This window comes from Balaenoptera borealis, assembly GCF_965194805.1.
Source record: "Balaenoptera borealis genome assembly, chromosome: 3".
Lineage (NCBI taxonomy): Eukaryota > Metazoa > Chordata > Mammalia > Artiodactyla > Balaenopteridae > Balaenoptera > Balaenoptera borealis.
In genome coordinates this window covers 120,867,152-120,887,860 of record NC_138866.1, presented here as the reverse complement: position 1 = coordinate 120,887,860, position 20,709 = coordinate 120,867,152, and the positions used below count along the sequence as shown (strand labels likewise).

The 20,709-nt window shown below is 37.0% G+C and overlaps 1 protein-coding gene and 1 pseudogene across 2 annotated transcripts in view; one reads left to right on the top strand and one right to left on the bottom strand.

Moving 5' to 3' along the window:
- The window catches only part of REC114 (REC114 meiotic recombination protein), a gene marked incomplete at its 5' end in the record, with an annotated part of 113,253 nt that overhangs the window by 75,656 nt on the left and 16,888 nt on the right, over nucleotides 1-20,709 (bottom strand). The window contains one exon of the mRNA XM_082386931.1: nucleotides 2,245-2,334. Within this exon, the coding sequence (XP_082243057.1) occupies nucleotides 2,245-2,334 (90 nt within the window). The remainder of the gene's footprint in view (nucleotides 1-2,244; nucleotides 2,335-20,709) is intronic.
- On the top strand, nucleotides 3,392-20,047 carry LOC309626334 (small ubiquitin-related modifier 1 pseudogene; annotated as a pseudogene). The gene has a single exon. The product of its transcript is annotated as a small ubiquitin-related modifier 1 pseudogene (transcript).

Here is a 20,709-nt window from a genome sequence, read left to right as displayed (position 1 = left end):
ATATATTTATTTATATATATATATATAAAACTGAATCACTTTGCCATACACCTGAAACTAACACAATACTGTAAGTCAACTATACTTCAATTAAAAAAATGAACTTTCAAGCAAGGAGATTCTTATTTCTCCTTTATATATTTCTTCATTCCAAAAGTTTCCTACAATATGTGTGTGTTTACGTATATTCAGAATAAAGAATGTATGCATTTTTATAAAATTAGAGCTTTTGGAAAACAAGGTTTAAAATGTTAATAAATGCATATCTATCAATAATTATCTTAAATGTCAATGGACTAAGTGTTCCAATCAAAAGACACAGAGTGGCAGGTTGGATAATAAAACAAGAGCCTACAATATGCTGCCTACAAGAGACCCACTTTAGGGCGAAGGAAACACATAGATTGAAAGTGAGGGGATGGAAAAAGATATTTCATGCAAATGGAAATGACAAGAAAGCAGGGGTAGCAATACTCATATCAGACAAAACATACTTTAAAACAAAGGCCGTTTAAAGACTTAAACATAAGACATGACACCATAAAACTCCTAGAAGAGAGCATAGGCAAAACATTCTCTGACATAAATTGTAGCAATATTTTCTTAGGTCAGTCTCCCAAGGCAATAGAAATAAAAACAAAAATAAACAAATGGGACCTAATCAAACTTGCAAGCTTTTGCACAGCAAAGGAAATGATTAAAAAAAACCCAAAAAGACAACCTATGGAATGGGAGAAAATATTTGCAAATGACACAACTGACAAGGGCTTAATCTCCAAAATATACAAACAGCTAATACAACTCAACAACAAAAAAAACAAACAACCCAGTCGAAAAATGGGCAGAAGACCTTAATAGACATTACTCCAAAGAAGACATACAGATGGCCAGTAGACACATGAAAAGATGCTCAACATCACTAATTATTAGAGAAATGCAAATCAAAACTACAGTGAGGTACCTCACACCGGTCAGAATGGCCATCATTAAAAAGTCTACAAATGAAAAATGCTGGAGAGGGTGTGGACAAAAGGGAACCCTCTTACACTGTTGGTGGGCATGTAAGTTGGTGCAGCCACTATGGAAAACAGTATGGAGGTTCCTCAGAAAACTAAAAATAGAACTACCATATGATCCAGCAATCCCACTCCTGGGCATACACCTGGACAAAACTCTAATTCAAAAAGATGCATGTACCCCTATGTTCATAGCAGCACTATTCACAACAGCCAAGACATGGAAACAACCTAAATATCCATCGACAGCTGAATGGATAAAGAAGATGTGGTATATACACACACACACACACACACACACACACACACACACACACACACACACACACACACACACACACACCAGAATACTACTCAGCCATAAAAAAGAATGAAATTTTGCCATTTGCAGCAACATGGATGAACCTAGATATTATCACACTAAGTGAAGTAAATCAGACAAATATCATATGATCACTTATATGTGGAATCTAAAATATGATACAAATGAACTTATTTACAAAACAGAAACAGACTCACAGACATAGAAAACAAACTCATGGTAACCAAAGAGGAAATGTGAGGGGATAAATAAGGAGTTTGGGATTCGCAGATACAAACTACTGTATATAAAATAAACAATACGGATTTACTGTACAGCACAGGGAATTATATTAAATATCTTATAATAACCTACAATGGAAAAGAATATGAAAAAGAATATGTATATATATGTGCAACTGAATCACTCTGCTGTACACCAGAAACTAACACAGCCTTGTAAATCAACTATACTTTAATAAAAAATAAAATAAAATAAAATTAGAGTTTTATAGAGGACTCTATCAATTGATAATAGCATGCTTCAAGTTTTCTTTTAGCTATTTTCTCAAATCTATCCCTCTGCATATGCTCTTTATTCTATCTGGAAAACCCACACCCATCTCTCTATAAATCTAACCTGTCTTCAACCCAATCTCCCCAATGAAGAATCCTTTATAACACCGATTAATCTCAATCCTTTGATCCACTTTGACTCCCAACAAAACCCTAAACCCCTTTAGGGCAGGAAATATTCATTATGTTTTTTTATTTCCCACTGTTATAGAACATTCAATAAATCCTTAATTTGTTGACTTTGTTAATTTGATGAATTTCAATGAGACTGAAGAACCTTGAGGATACAAAATTAATGTAAAGCTACAAAGATAAATATACCTACATATTAAACTATATGCATAAAACCTACCAACAGTGTCTGTCCTTGGGAAATGAAGAAATGACCCGATATAACTATGGCGAGAACAAGATGCCCAGATTCTTCACTGGAGTCAAAAACCTTGAAAAAGAGAGAAATGTGTATAAGACATTTCTGTAATACTAATAAACTTATAACCAAACTATCTTCTCACACTGATCTTCCCACTCTGAATGTTCCCTTTCCCTCATTTAATCTGTAATCATTCCCCTATAGTTTCAAGTTTTCCTCATATAAGGGTTAACAGCCAGGCTTTTATAAAATATAACTAAAACCAATATTTTGAAACAACAACAGTAAATGAAGACTCAAGAGACATGGGGCCTGAGCCAACCACTTTTGAATTACATTTTAATAAATCATGAATTATCTGTGAGCCTCAGTTTCCTTTCTGTAAAATGGGGATAATGCTTTACAGGTTGTTGTCAGACTACAGAGTCAGTTTCTTTAGCCACATAATCCATTTTTCACAACCCCTCAAAACTTGGTGTTTCCTCTGGATGAGCCTTAATTTGTAATGTCACTCTTAAAAATAGGGTGCCCCAAACTGACCATAATATTCTTGGTGTGATCCAATTATCTCCATTACTTGCAGTAATGAAGCCTACAATTACATTTATCTTTTGAGGGGGTAGTCCCATTGAAGAGTGATCTTACATCAATAAAACCCCCTGAAACTTCATCACCTCTGTTGGTAAATCATACTTTTACTTTCTGCATCTGAACCTAAACATAAGACCTTGCATTTACCCCCATTATATTTTATCTTGTTAGATTTGGTCTACAGTTGTGGTGGGGAGTTGAGGCAATTAAAGCAAAATGTCAAGGAGGTCATGACTCATAGATATTTAAGAGTGGGATTTGGGTCTTAAGTGACTACACTGTATAGGTGTCTTTAATATCATTGATAAACACGGTAAAGGTAAACATCCTTGTATAAACAATAGGATGAAATTATAGATTCATCTTAATGCTCAAAGCTCAAAATAATTAATACATACCTAACTCAAGTATACCGTTATAAGGTTACTGCATTCTATTAAGAAATAATGTTCTATCTTATAGTTCCATATGTGGGGTTTGAAGCTTCACTGCTATATATATTTAAACTCAAGATTTCCTACTGAGTTTTCTCTAATTCACTTTAAATTCCAAACTTAAAAATCGAATAACATTTTAGATGTCAAGGTGGGTATGCTAAACCCTGCATTATTTCTTTCAGTGGTTGTTATTCATCCTCTTTCCCAATATTAGGAATTCAGTTATTTGTACAACGCTCTTCCCATTATAGTTTAAATAGATTATCTTGTATGCTTCATGACCACTTAAAACCTCAAGAATAGCTAGGAATGAAGCATAGCTATTGAAACTGGAGTCTGTTAAGCAAATTCTTTGGGAGGCAATATTCTAACAGAACAGTTTAACTTTTTTTTTTTTTAGAGATATAACATATATCCCCAAAAGTGTCCAACACTCAAATGAACAGTTCAATGAGTGATGACAAAGTAAACACACAATCACCACTCAGATAAAAAAACAGAAGCCTTCCAGAAGGTACCCTAGTGCTATCTCCCAATCACTATCTGCTCCCTCCTCCAATATCCATCCTGACTTCTAACACCATAGTTTAGTTTTATTTATATGAATCGAATCATACAGAATTCTTTTATGTCTGGCTTCATCAATGTTGTTGCATATACCTCAGTTCATTCGTTATCATTACTGTAGAATACCATTCTATGATTATACCACAATTTATTTTTTCATTCTTTTGTTGATGAATATTGTTTTCCAGTTTAAATCTACTGCAAATAATGCTGTTATGAACATTCTTATATATGTCTCTTGTTGGGTAGAAACACTCGTTATGGAGATGCCAATTCTTTCCAAATAATTTTATTGTTTTTTCTTCCCTGCCCTCCAAACTTTTACATCTTATTTTTTTTTTTTTTTGGCCGCACTGCACGGCATGTGGGATCTTAGCTCCTCGAGCAGTTGGAAGTGCAGAGTCTTAGCCAGTGGACCACCAGGGAAGTCCCCAAACTTTTACATCTAATTGACCACTCAACATCTCTACTTCAAGGTCTAATAGTCATCTCAAAATTAGCAGCCCCTAACTTGAAGTCCAAACCTTCCCATTCATTCATTCATTGAATATTTACAAAGTGTCGAGCAAGTGGCACCTGTTGCCTGTCACCAGGTGTAGAAGTCCAAACACTTCTGCTCACTATATCTTGGTACTGGAGTCACCATGGAAAACAACACAGTCAAGCAGTGGAAGGAACAGCACTTGACTCACACAGAGAAGAAACAGAGCAAGACCAGTATCAGTACTGGGGCCTGGTTCCCCCATGGCCCGCAGGGGGCACCTAGGCAGCCATGCAGGGCAGCTGGCCTGCACTCGCCCCTCATGGCTACAGCACAGTGACTCCTCCTTCTCCCCCCAGGGGACAGATACAACAATGGGGCTGGCCAGGTGCCATATGACGCTTAAGCAGAACACAGGAGCACAGGCTGTGAGGACTCTATTTCTTGTTAAGTAAGCGTTCCAGGCCCAAGGCCCATTCTTACAGCCAAGACAGGGGGTTGCAAGACTGCATGCCCAAGACTGCCTTTCATGACACAAAGCACCTACCATGGACCAGGCTGTTGTAGGCTTTTGACTCCCACAGTTTTCCCATCTCAGAATATAATTCTATCTTTCCATTTCGTTAGGCCAAACTGTGGAATCATTCTTGAATCCTCTACTTTTTGCATACACATATCCATCAGCAAATCCTTCAAAATATGCAGGATCTAACCACTTCTCACAGGTCTGGTCTGAGTTGGCATCATCTCTAGTGGGATTATTATAATAACCTCCTAACTGGCTTTCTAGTTTCTGTTCTTGCTCCCCTTTTCCAACACATTTTATTCTCAATACAGTAACCAGAGTGATCCTTTTAAAACCTAAGTCACGTCATGTCATTTCCAGCTCAAAGCCCTAGAGCAGCTTTCCATCTCATTCAGAGACTCATGCAAGGTGTTCCACAATCCATTACCTCTCTGCTCTCATCGCCCCTTTGGCCACTCTGCTCCAGCCGCACTGGCCTCTGCTGCTCCTTGAACCTACAAGGCACATTCATGATTATAAAACTCAGGGCTTCTCTATCTGAAATTGTCTTCTCCTAGATCTACATGACTCACTCCTTGATCTTTTTCAGGTCTTTGCTTAAATGTCATATGCTTAAATGTCACCTTTCCTGACCATCCTAGTGAAAACTGCCACCAGCTCCCTGCCCCATTACCCAGACCAGATAGTTCCTATTCCCTTTTCCAATTTTGTTTCTTTATATTTACTTATTTATCTGTCTACATATCTTCTTTAAAAGAAGATTGATGTAAGGGATTAAAAACAACACTCAAAGAATCCAAAAGAAGAACAGAATATAAAGGGAAGAACAGGTGGGACAAACACAAGACAAATAGCAAGATTACAGACTTACACCTAACCCTTTCAATGATCACATTAAATGTAAATGGCCTTAATCAGGATTAATTTTGCTTCTCAGCTACCCATTTTCTCTTCATTATTTTTCAGTGAGAATACATGAAAAATTACTAAGAATCCTTTTCTCTTTCCTTATTTATTCTTTACACCCTTCCTGCTCTTTTTTTCACCCTCTAAAGAGATTTTTTAAAATAAATTTATTTTATTTAAAAATTTATTTTATTTAAATTATTTTATTTTAAAAAAATGTAAATGGCTTAAACATCCCAATGAAAGGCAATCTGACAACAGGATGAGAAGACACGGCACAACTATATATAAATATAAAAATATGAACAGGTGAAAACAAAAGGGTGAGAAAAATATATACCATGCTAATACTAGTCAAAAGAAAGCTGGAATAGCTATTAATTTTAGGCAAGACTACCAAAAGGTATAAAGAAGGTCATTTCATAATGACAAGGCGTTAATCAAGAGACATAATTATCCTAAACATTCACGCGCCCAATAAGAGCTGAAAAATACATGAAGCAGGCAAGGTTCTGCCTACCCAAGGCCGCTGCTGTGCGGAGACCCCGGGGGAAGCCACCGTCACCATGTCTGACCAGGAGGCAAAACTTTCAACTGAGGACTTGGGGGATAAGAAGGAAGGAGAATATATTAAACTCAAAGTCACAGGACAGGAGAGCAGTGAGATTTACTTCAAAGTGAAAATGACAACACATCTCAAGAAACTCAAAGAATCACACTGTCAAAGACAGGAAGTTCCCATGAATTCACCCAGGTTTCTCTTTGAAGGTCAGAGAATTGCTGATAATCATACTCCAAAAGAACTGGGAATAGAGGGAGAAGATGTGATTGAAGTTTATCAGGAACAAACAGGGGGTCATTCAACAGTTTAGATATTTTTATTTTTTTTATTTTCCCTAATTCTTTATTTTTAAAAATAGTTCTTTTGTAATGTGATGTTCAAAACAGAATTGAAAACTGGCATCTTTTTAAAACATCTGGTAATTTGCATTCTAGTGTCGATTATTCATTATTGTTTGTTTTCACTGTGCTGATTTTTGGTGATCAAACCTCAGCCCCCTTCATATTGTCGTCTCCTTTTTAAAAATTACATATGTGCACAGAGAGGCCGCCTTTTCCAGGACTGTGCATTTGCACGCTTGTGATAAATAACAGTGACTAATGCAAGTGTTCATAATGACTTTCCAGCTGGCCCTGAAGTTTTAGCACGTGACTGCTTCACTCTTGGACTATGACTTTCAGCGGGAGATGGAAGTTTTTCAGAGAACTGAACTGTGGAAAAATGACCTTTCCTTAACTTGAAGCTACTTTTAAAATCTGAGGGTCTGGACCAAAAGAAGAGGAATATCAGGTTGGAGTCAAGATGACAAAGGTGGTGAGAATAAATGACTAGCTCCAAAGATGGTTTCACTGAAGAGAAAGCATTTTAAGATGAAGGACAAACCTTGTCAGAAGATCCCAGAAAAGTTCTAATTTTCCTTAGCAGTTAAAGTTATTCATGCAGAAGTGTATACAACAGAACACTGCTCTTTTTGACTTTATTTGTACTTTTTGGCCTGGGATATAGGTTTTAAATGGACATCGTCAGTACCAGCTTCATTAAAATAAACAAAATATTTGTAAAAACCATAAAAAATACATGAAGCAATAACTGATAGAGCTGTAAGGAAAAATAGACAAATCCACAATTATAGTCAGATTTCAACACCCCTCTCTCAATAATTGATAAACATAGAAAATCAGCAAGCATATAGTAGACGTGAACAACACTATCAACCAACATGACCTGATTGACATTTATACAACACTCCACTCAATATCAGCAAAATATATATCCTTCTCAAGTGTACACAGAGCACTTACTGAGAGAGACCAAATTCTGGGCCATAAAACAAGTGTTAGTAAATTTTAAAGTATGTTCTCTGAGCACAAATTAAATTAGAAATCAATAACAGAAATATCTCTGAAAAAGTCCCCAAACATTTTGAAACTAAATCATGTACTTCTAAATAACCCATGGGTAAATAAGAAATTAACAGATAAATCAGGAAGTATTTTGAACTGAATGTAATTCACCATGTCAACAAACTAAAAGAGAAAAATCATAGGATCACCTCACTAGATGAAAGAATATACAAAAGGCATTTGACAAAATTCAACATCCATTCCTGAGTACAAAAAAAAAAATCAGCAAACCAGGAATTGAAGGAACTTCAAGCTGATGAAGAGCATCTATGAAAAAACTATAGGTAATATCATATTTAATAGTGAAAGACTGAAAGCTTTCTAAGATAAGGAACAAGACAAGAATGTCACCACTTCTATTCGACACTGTACTGGAGGTTCTAACCACTGTAATTAGGCAAGAAAAAGAAATAAAAAGCCTTTCCTCTCCAGACTGGAAAGGTAGAAGAAAAACTGTCTTAATTCACAGACAACATAATCATTTATATAGAAAATCCAATTTATTTCCCTAGAATAAATGAATTTTAGAAAGACTGCAAGATACAAGATCAATAAATGAAAACTAAATTTATACAAACTAGTAAAGAACAACTGGATTTGGAATTTTAGAAACATCAAAACTTATAATAGCATGAAAAATATGAAATATTCAGAGATAAATATGACAAAAGAAGTGAAAGATCTGCACACTGAAAACTGACAGCAATTTAATACATAGTAAATATAAGGAGAGTTATACTTTGTTCATGGATAGGAAGATTTAATACTGTTAAGATGCTGAGGTAGGCAGAATAATAATCCCCACCCAAAGGTTCCTGTCCTTATCCCTGGAACATATGAATATCTTATCTTACATGGCAAAGGGGACTTTGCAGATGTGATTAAGTTAAGGATCTTGAGACTAGGAGAGTATGCTGGATTATCTAGATGGTCCCAATGGAATCCGAAGGGTCCCTATAAGGGAAAGAAGGAGGCAGAAGAGTCAGAGTCAGAGAAGGAAATGTGACTGCTGGCTTTGAAGATGGAAGGGTGGTACAAGGCAAGGAATTCAGGCAGCCTCTAGAAGCTGGAAAAGGCAAGAAACAGATTCTCCCCTAAAGCCTCCAGAAGGAATGCAGCCCTGCTGACACCTTGATTTTAGCCTCATAAGACCTATTTTAGACTTCTGACCTCCAGAACTGTGTGCAAAGCGTAAACAAGCTAAGTTTGGGTTTTTGTAAGCCACTAAGTTTGTGGCAATTTGTTACAGCAGTAATAATCAAAAATTCTAAATTCTTTTGTAGAAATTAACAAGCTGATTCTACAATTCATGTGGAAATTCATGAAAAGAGACCATATACCAAGCATTTAAGTCATTTAATATTAACAAAGTACTCACTATGTACTGATCTCTCTTATAAATGTTCGGGAAAGAAAAAAAAAAAAAAACATAGAAGGGAATGTCCCTGACCATGAGCTTCATTGATTCATTTGTTCATTCAACAAATATTTATTGAGCACCTAACAGATGCCAAGCATTTTCTTAGATGGGACACATCACTGAACAAAACATTAGCTGCCCTCATGGAGCTAATGTGGGATGGGATGCAGGGCAAGGGTACAGAAAACTGTAAACAATAAATATAATTAGTGGCACACTAAGGGTGGAATGGTGGGAGCAGTCAACCCTGGTACAGGCAATAAGGGAGTGCTTTGCTGAGAATTTATAAACAATAGTCAAACTGACTAAAAAGCAGCTGCTTTTTATTACTATCATGCGCTAGCAATTCTAATCAATGTCACTGATGAAATACCCCTCCCTGAAAAAAATCTTTTGTTGATCTAAGTTCTAAACAATTGCTATAGTTACTGCTGAGTTTAAATAATACACACGTAAGTTTCAAATTAACAGATTTTTATTATTTATTCTTTAATAAACGTTGTTTTCTACATAGACATTCATTTGGAAAACTCCCAGTTATAAAGCTGGCCCACATACATGCAGACTTAACCACATACATCTGTTTCAAGAGAAGCTCACAAGGCTTTGACATACTTCAAGCTTGCCTAATGCAAAGTTCTTGTCTCAAACCCTTTCTTAGGATGCACTTCACTTCAACCCTGTGGTATGATACTCTTCTGCATTTAAACCATAGATTCAAAATAAACAATGATAGCACAGGGACTGTAAGACCAAGAAACAGAACGTGAGTTATTACAATGTTGTCATTTTATGGGACCTTCTTTTTGGCATTTATATTTGTGCTTAAAATTTTAAAACAATGAAAGTGCAAGCAACGGGATGGAACATTTTTGTTTGGCAAATGCAAATTTTAGTTCACACTCAGAATATGTTACTAAATTTGAATAATACCTTTAATATTAAAATATTCTTTTAAAACTGTTAAATGTTTCCAAACTAAATAACAAAAAAGAGAATAAAACATATCAGCAATTTTATCATTAGCTGCCTAGATTGTATGTTTGGAGATTTTCAGTATTATTTTTTAAAATCACTTATAAGTTAAAGAGAAATCAATTACATAAAATATCAGCCTCTAACCAAAGAAGCAAAGTTCAGACATTTACCTAGATATAAAAAACTGGCTAAACAGTTGTGCTTTTTTTCCTGCCTTATACTATAGCGTGCATTTCCTTTTTCTTATTTATCTTACTGCCACGCTTATAATAATGAATCTCAATAAATTTCACTGTCTGCATAATAAATAATTTCATTTATGAAATTTTTATGAAAATAATTTCATCATTTAGGGGAGGAAGTGTTAAAAATTATCCATTTTGGGTTTCATATGTTCTAGGCACATCACTGAACATAATAAATAAGTAAATTATCTAGTATGTAAGAAAGTGCTAGGAGCTAGGGAAAAAACAAAGCAGGGTAAGGGGAATGGGAGTGTAAAGACAGGGCATGAATGTTAAAATATAAAGAGGGTGGTCAGCATGGGCATCACTGAGGTGAGGCTTGAGCAAAGACTTGACGGCATGGGAAGGTTACTAGGTATCGCGTGGGAAGGATACCAGGTATCTGGGAATTCCACAGTTACTATTTTTCATGTATTTGTTGCAATATTTCATCTAAAAGATCTTTACGGTATGCTCAGTTTGAAAATGTCTAATTTAAGACTTCCAAGAGGTTCAAGAAAAAATGTAATTTGATTGCATCCCTGCAGTCTTCCCTTCCTAAATCCAATCCAAATACCAATTACCTTTCCTTGAGCAGTTATTAAAATCAGCATCCAAGTGGGCCAGAAGGGTGGGTTGAGGTCTCAGGATCCAGATGAAAAGAGCTGAGTTTTCCCCCTGGATGAGACTGGAGGCTCTAGCCTAAGCAAGTAGCCCTAGGGCAAAGGCAGGAATGCCCCAGTTCTTGGGAGAGAGACTAACCCGTAGAAATTGGTCATCCCCTCCACCCCCAAGAAGACCAGCCTGTGTATTCTGAAATTCCTACTGGTCTCCCAGCCTCTAAGGTGTCATAGTGGAGCTGGGAAATTTACTTAGCTGAGTGCTTTCTACTCCTCTACAGAAGACTTAGAAGGCTGAGACTCATGCACCTCCCAACACTTAACACTTAAGGTATGTTGGACTTGAGCCCCAAAAGTAAGAAGAGGCATAAGTTAGATAAAGGAAAACGACAACATACCCGATAGGCTAAAGCGATAAAGAACAAACAGAAAACCCAGAACAGGTGGCCCCTAGCAGAACAAAACTGCCAGAGGAGATCAACATCAGCTTGAGCCAAAAAATAATAACAATAATAATAATATTGTTATTATTTTAGTTTTTTAAATATTTATTTATTTTCCTTATTTTTTTCGGCTGCGTCGGGTCTTAGTTGCAGCACACGGGATCTTTGTTGAGGCACGCAGGATCTTTCTTGTTACGGTGTGGTCTGTTGGGGTTTCTCTCTAGTTGCGGTGCGCTGGCTTCTCTCCAGTTGTGGCATGCGAGTTTTCTCTCTCTAGTTGTGGCGCGCAGGCTCCAGGACACGTGGGCTCTGTAATTTGCGGCACGTGGGCTCTCTCATTGAGGCGCGCGAGCTAAGTAGTTGTGGCACGTGGGCTTAGTTGCCTCGCGGCATGTGGGATCTTAGTTCCCCGACCAGGGATGGAACCCGCGTCCCCTGCATTGGAAGGCAGATTCTTTACCACTGGACCACCAAGGAAGTCTTAATAATAATTATTATTAAGAACACTTAAGGAGACTTGGAGCTAAAAACATATAAAAATTCAATAGCTTAACTGAAGAACTGGAGACCAAATTAATGGTCTGAAAGATCACGTAGGAGAAATATTCAGAAACACAGAGCATAACTACGAAGAAGAAATCATGTGTACAAGATAATGTGGAGCAAAGACTCAGCCCCAGGAGAACAAATGTTAACAGGAGCTAAAGTGGAAGGGGAGAAACAGAGCAAAGGCAATGATTAAACAGATAGCAGAACAACTATTCCACAACTGCAGAGATACGAGACAGAAGATGGAAAGGTTCGAGTTCCAGGCTTTGATGGGGGGGGAGGAGGGAATCAACAATTAGACACACCCTGATAAAATTTCTAAATTTAAAGAATAAAGATCTTAAAAGCTTCCAGTCTTAAAAAAAAGTCACTCTCCAACACCAGAAGATTCTGGAGAGCAAACTCATTTTTTTTTTAGTAAATGAAGGCAAAGAATCAAGCATTTATCCTACCTCTCCTATACAAACTGACCTCCAGGTAAACTCTAGTGGATATGAGGAAATCTTTCTTTACTTTTGTAAAGAATATAAAATATTTTATATTCCAGATAATAAATGAAGAAAAATGATAAAATTAGAATATCAACATTTTTGCAACTCCTAATTAATTAATGGCTCTAGGCATTGTGCTTCAATAGCGGCAACTCCCCAGAGAGATAAATAGGCATTACACACTTCCAATGGGAAGAAGACTAAACCACCTACTAAGTAGTCTGGCCAAAAAACCCCAAAAACAAAAACAAAAAGCTCAACCTGAACTTGATCAAGCCTCTAGATTCAGTTATCAATTCACAAGAAATACAGAGGACAAAGGATCACATTAACTGCACCACAGAGATGCAGTCAGCAAAATCATACTGTCAGAAATTCTTCAGAACTCGGTTTCTTCAGCGAATAAACTGCAAGGAAGGAAGAGAGGTGGATCACATAGAAGAAACCTTAAAGAATAAAAGAAATACTAATCAATCATCCACGTATGGTCCTGTTTAAAAGAATTATGAAACTTATGAGACTATTAGAAATTTGAGCACTGACTATTTGATGATATTAAGGAACCATTATTTTTTTAGGGTGAAAATGGTATTACGATTGTTTTTTTAAGTTCTTATCTTTTAGAGATACCAACTGAAAGAGCTGATGAAATGGTACGATGGCTGTGATTTGCTTCAAAATAACATGATGGACATGGATAGGGTAGCAACGAAGCCAGATTGGCCATGAGTTGATAATTGTTGAAGCTGCTGATATGTACATGTGGGTTTACCATATATTCCGTCTACCTTTATTATATAGAAATCCAAGCATAATCAAAAAGTTTTACATAAGGCTTTTTTGTTGACTAAGTAGAAGCAAGGGTAAAAAAAGCATTCAGCTTACTACAAAGGATGCTACATGAAATATCCTAACTCTTCCGAGAAATTCCAAACATCATAATGCCTAATATAATCCAAGAAGCTGAGAAAAAAATTACTTATTTCTGGCTCTTGGGAAATATATTTAATGGGTGATAATTTAGCATTTTACTGGAATGTTCACATTAGCACAATATAAAAAACTCAAAAAAAGTTATTTTTAACGACAAAGTCTTCAAAGAAAAAGATTATTTTAAGGTGTCAGAACATATACCACGTTCATATCTTCTCTTCTTTCTAGTTGCTAACCTAAATGTTGCTTAAGATTTAAGTCATCAAAACAGTATTATGGTACTGGCAAAAGAACAGACACATAAACCAATGGAACAGAACAGAGAACCCAGAAATAAACCCATGTATATACAAAACAACTAATATTTGACAAGGGAGCCAAGAATATTCAATGAAGAAGAGACAGTCTCTTCAATAAATGGTACTGGGAAAATTGGATATTCACATGCAAAAGAATGAAACTAGATCCCTATCTTACATCACTCACAAATTTAACTCAAAATGAATTGAAGACTTAAATGTAAGACCTGATACCATAAAACTTCTAGAAGAAAACAAAGGGAAAAAGCTCCCTGACAATGGTCTCAGTAATGATTTTTTTTTTGGATATAACACCTAAAGCACAAGCAACAAAAGCAAAAATAAACAAGCAGACTACATCAAACCAACAAGCTTCTGCACATCAAACGAAATGATCAACAAAATGAAAAGACAAGCTATGGAACGGATAAAAATTTGCAAACCACCTATCTTATATGGGGTTAATATTCAAAAAATATAAGGAACTCATACAAATCAACAGCAAAAACCAAATAATCCAATTTAAAAATGGGCAAAGGACCTAAAAAGACATATTTCTAAAGAACATGTTCAAATGGCCAACAGGTACATGAAGTGGTGCTCAACATCACTAATCATCAGAGAAATACAAATCTAAACCACAATGAGATATCATCTCACGTTCGTCAGAGTGGCTATTATCAAAAAGACAAGAGAGAGATTAACCAAGATGGCGGAGTAGAAGGACGTGCTCTCACTCCCTCTTGCGAGAGCACCAGAATCACAACTGGCTGCTGGACAATCATTGACAGGAAGACCCTGGACTTCACCAAGGAGGATACCCCACGTCCAAGGACAGAGGAGAAGCCACAGTGAGACGGTAGGAGGGGCGCAATCAGAGTAAAATCAAATCCCATAACTGCTGGGTGGGTGACTCACAGACTGGCGAACACTTATACCACAGAAGTCCACCCACTGGAGTGAAGGTTCTGAGCCCCACGTCAGGCTTCCCAACCTGGGGGTCCGGCAACGGGAGGAGGAATTCCTAGAGAATCAGACTTTGAAGCCTAGTGGGAATTGATTGCAGGACTTTGACAGGACTGGGGGAAACAGAGACCCCACTCTTGGAGGGCACACACAAAGTAATGTGTGCATCGGGACCCAGGGGAAGGAGCAGTGACCCTGGGGGAGACTGAACCAGACCTACCTGCTGGTGTTGGGGGGTCTCCTGCAGAGGTGAGTGGTGGCTCTGTTTCACCGTGGGGATAAGGACACTGGCAGCAGAGGTTCTGGGAAGTTCTCCTTGGCGTGAGCCCTCCCAGAGTCTGCCATTAATCCCACCAAAGAGCACCGGTAGGCTCCAGTGTTGGGTTGCCTCAGGCAAAACAACCAACAGGGAGGGAACCCAGCCCCACCCATCAACAGTCAAGTGGATTAAGGTTTTACTGAGCTCTGACCGCCACAGCAACAGGGAGGGAACCCAGCCCCACCCATCAACAGTCAAGTGGATTAAGGTTTTACTGAGCTCTGACCGCCACAGCAACAGTCAGCTCTACCCACCACCAGAGCCTCCCATCAAGCCTCTTAGACAGCCTCAACCGCCAGAGGGCAGACAACAGAAGCAAGAAAAACTATAATCCTGCAGCCTGTGGACCAAAAACCACAGTTACAGAAAGATAGAGAAGATGAAAAGGCAGAGGGCTATGTACCAGATGAAGGAACAAGAAAAAAGCCCAGAAAAACAACTAAATGAAGTGGAGATAGGCAACCTTCCAGAAAAAGAATTCAGAATAATGATAGTGAAGATGATCCAGGACCTCGGAATAAGAATGGAGGCAAAGATTGAGAACATGCAAGAAATGATTAACAAAGACCTAGAAGAATTAAAGAACAAATAAACAGAGATGACCAATACAATAACTGAAATGAAAACTACACTAGAAGGAATCAATAGCAGAATAACTGAGGCAGAAGAACGGATAAGTGACCTGGAAGACAGAATGGTGGAATTCACTGCTGCAGAACAGACTAAAGAAAAAAGAATGAAAAGAAATGAAGACAGCCTAAGAGACCTCTGGGACAACATTAAACGCAACAACATTCGCATTATAGGGGTCCCAGAAGGAGAAGGGAGAGAGAAAGGACCAGAGAAAATATTTGAAGAGATTATAGTCGAAAACTTCCCTAACATGGGAAAGGAAATAGCCACCCAAGTCCAGGAAGCACAGAGAGTCCCATACAGAATAAACCCAAGGAGAAACACGCTGAGACACATAGTAATCAAAGTGGCAAAAATTAAAGACAAAGAAAAATTATTGAAAGCAGCAAGGGAAAAACGACAAATAACATACAAGGGAACTCCCATAAGGTTAACAGCTGATTTCTCAGCAGAAACTCTGCAAGCCAGAAGGGAGTGGCATGATATACTTAAAGTGATGAAAGGGAAGAACGTACAACCAAGATTACTCTACCCGGCAAGGATCTCATTTAGATTTGATGGAGAAATCAAAAGCTTTACAGACAAGCAAAAGCTAAGAGAATTCAGCACCACCAAACCAGCTCTACAACAAATGCTAAAGGAACTTCTCTAAGTGGGAAACACAAGAGAAGAAAAGGACCTACAAAAACAAACCCAAAACAATTAAGAAAATGGTCATAGGAACATACATATCAATAATTACCTTAAACGTGAATGGATTAAATGCCCCAACCAAAAGACATAGACTGGCTGAATGGATACAAAAACAAGACCCATATATATGCTGTCTACAAGAGACCCACTTCAGACCTAGGGACACATACAGACTGAAAGTGAGGGGATGGAAAAAGATATTCCATGCAAATGGAAATCAAAAGAAAGCTGGAGTAGCTATACTCATATCAGATAAAATAGACTTTAAAATAAAGAATGTTACAAGAGACAAGGAAGGACACTACATAATGATCCAGGGATCAATCCAAGAAGAAGATATAACAATTATAAATATATATGCACCCAACATAGGAGCACCTCAATACATAAGGCAACTGCTAACAGCTATAAAAGAGGAAATCGACAGTAACACAATAATAGTGGGGGACTTTAACACCTCACTTACACCAATGGACAGATCATCCAAAATGAAAATAAATAAGGAAACAGAAGCTTTAAATGACACAATAGACCAGATAGATTTAATTGATATATATAGGACATTCCATCCCAAACCAGCAGATTACACGTTCTTCTCAAGTGCGCACGGAACATTCTCCAGGATAGATCACATCTTGGGTCACAAATCAAGCCTCAGTAAATTTAAGAAAATTGAAATCATATCAAGCATCTTTTCTGACCACAACGCTATGAGATTAGAAATGAATTACAGGGAAAAAAACGTAAAAAGGACAAACACATGGAGGCTAAACAATACGTTACTAAATAACCAAGAGATCACTGAAGAAATCAAAGAGGAAATAAAAAAATACCTAGAGACAAATGACAATGAAAACACGACGACCCAAAACCTATGGGATGCAGCAAAAGCGGTTCTAAGAGGGAAGTTTATAGCTATACAAGCCTACCTAAAGAAACAAGAAAAATCTCAAGTAAACAATCTAAACTTACACCTAAAGAAACTAGAGAAAGAAGAACAAACAAAACCCAAAGTTAGCAGAAGGAAAGAAATCATAAAGATCAGAGCAGAAATAAATGAAATAGAAACAAAGAAAACAATAGCAAAGATCAATAAAACTAAAAGTTGGTTCTTTGAGAAGATAAACAAAATTGATAAGCCATTAGCCAGACTCATCAAGAAAAAGAGGGAGAGGACTCAAATCAATAAAATCAGAAATGAAAAAGGAGAAGTTACAACAGACACCGCAGAAATACAAAGCATCCTAAGAGACTACTACAAGCAACTTTATGCCAATAAAATGGACAACCTGGAAGAAATGGACAAATTTTTAGAAAGGTATAACCTTCCAAGACTGAACCAGGAAGAAACAGAAAATATGAACAGACCAATCACAAGTCATGAAATTGAAACTGTGATTAAAAATCTTCCAACAAACCAAAGTCCAGGACCAGATGGCTTCACAGGTGAATTCTATCAAACATTTAGAGAAGAGCTAACACCCATCCTTCTCAAACTCTTCCAGAAAACTGCAGAGGAAGGAACACTCCCAAACTCATTCTATGAGGCCACCATCACCCTGATACCAAAACCAGACAAAAAAAGAAAATTACAGACCAATATCACTGATGAATATAGATGCAAAAATCCTCAACAAAATACTAGCAAACAGAATCCAACAACACATTAAAAGGATCATACACCACGATCAAGTGGGATTTATCCCAGGGATGCAAGGATTCTTCAATATACGCAAATCAATCAATGTGATACACCATATTAACAAATTGAAGAATAAAAACCATATGATCATCTCAATAGATGCAGAAAAAGCTTTTGACAAAATTCAACACCCATTTCTGATAAAAACTCTCCAGAAAGTAGGCATAGAGGGAACCTACCTCAACATAATAAAGGCCATATATGACAAACCCACAGCAAACATCATTCTCAATGGTGAAAAACTGAAAGCATTTCCTCTAAGATCAGGAACGAGACAAGGATGTCCACTCTCACCACTATTATTCAACATAGTTCTGGAAGTCCTAGCCACGGCAATCAGAGAAGAAAAAGAAATAAAAGGAATACAAATTGGAAAAGAAGAAGTAAAACTGTCACTGTTTGCGGATGACATGATACTATACATAGAGAATCCTAAAACTGCCACCAGAAAACTGCTAGAGCTAATTAATGAATATGGTAAAGTTGCAGGATACAAAATTAATGCACAGAAATCTCTTGCATTCCTATACACTAATGATGAAAAATCTGAAAGAGAAATTATGGAAACACTCCCATTTACCATTGCAACAAAAAGAATAAAATACCTAGGAATAAACCTACCTAGGGAGACAAAAGACCTGTATGCAGAAAACTATAAGACACTGATGAAAGAAATTAAAGATGATACCAACAGATGGAGAGATATACCATGTTCTTGGATTGGAAGAATCAACATTGTGAAAATGAATATACTACCCAAAGCAATCTACAGATTCAATGCAATCCCTATCAAATTACCAATGGCATTTTTTACGGAGCTAGAACAAATCATCTTAAAATTTGTATGGAGACACAAAAGACCCCGAATAGCCAAAGCAGTCTTGAGGCAAAAAAATGGAGCTGGAGGAATCAGACTCCCTGACTTCAGACTATACTACAAAGCTACAGTAATCAAGACAATATGGTACTGGCACAAAAACAGAAACATAGATCAATGGAACAAGATAGAAAGCCCAGAGATTAACCCACGCACCTATGGTCAACTAATCTATGACAAAGGAGGCAAAGATATACAATGGAGAAAAGACAGTCTCTTCAATAAGTGGTGCTGGGAAAACTGGACAGTTACATGTAAAAGAATGAAATTAGAATACTCCCTAACACCATACACGAAAATAAACTCAAAATGGATTAGAGACCTAAATATAAGACTGGACACTATAAAACTCTTAGAGGAAAACATAGGAAGAACACTCTTTGACATAAATCACAGCAAGATCTTTTTTGATCCACCTCCTAGAGTAATGGAAATAAAAACAAAAATAAACAAGTGGGACCTAATGAAACTTCAAAGCTTTTGCACAGCAAAGGAAACCATAAACAAGACGAAAAGACAACCCTCAGAATGGGAGAAAATATTTGCAAATGAATCAACGGACAAAGGATTAATCTCCAAAATATATAAACAGCTCATGCAGCTCAATATCAAAGAAACAAACACCCCAATCCAAAAATGGGCAGAAGACCTAAATAGACATTTCTCCAAAGAAGACATACAGACGGCCACGAAGCACATGAAAAGATGCTCAACATCACTAATTATTAGAGAAATGTAAATCAAAACTACAATGAGGTATCACCTCACTCCTGTTAGAATGGGCATCATCAGAAAATCTACAAACAACAAATGCTGGAGAGGGTGTGGAGAAAAGGGAACCCTCTTGCACTGTTGGTGGGAATGTAAATTGATACAGCCACTATGGAGAACAATATGGAGGTTCCTTAAAAAACTAAAAATAGAATTACCATATGACCCAGCAATCCCACTACTGGGCATATACCCAGAGAAAACCGTAATTCAAAAAGACACATGCACCCGAATGTTCATTGCAGCACTATTTACAATAGCCAGGTCATGGAAGCAACCTAAATGCCCATCGACAGACGAATGGATAAAGAAGTTGTGGTACATATATACAATGGAATATTACTCAGCCATAAAAAGGAACGAAATTGAGTCATTTGTTGAGACGTGGATGGATCTAGGGACTTTCATACAGAGTGAAGTAAGTCAGAAAGAGAAAAACAAATATCGTATATTAATGCATGTGTGCGGAACCTAGAAAAATGGTACAGATGAGCCAGTTTGCAGGGCAGAAGTTGAGACACAGATGTAGAGAATGGACATATGGATACCAAGGGGGCAAAACTGCGGTGAGGTGGGGATGGTGGTGTGCTGAATTGGGCGATTGGGATTGACATGTATACACTGATGTATATAAAACTGATGCCTAATAAGAACCTGCAGTATAAAAAAACAAACAAAACAACTAATACTAAACTTTCATTGGGTTATTTGTATGGAAATATGTTAATATAAATGTTTCAGACATTACATGAAATTTCTAAAAATCTTATATGTTCTGGTATAATGTAATAATAATAATCCTAGTTATTACTTTAAAATGTATATCTCAGAAATAACTAATTTTCTTGTCAACTGCATTATTATGAACTTTCATCAAATCTTTAACCGTGGTCATTTTTAAGTCTTTTGTCATTTACAGACAGTTCTGGGTGTACTCTGATGATTTTGCAAATATGTTCCTATAAAAGGGTTTCATCTTCAAGAAATTCATGGAAAAGACTCTGACAAGTACAGGTTTCTGGTAACTGACTGTACTGCTGAACTGAATGAATA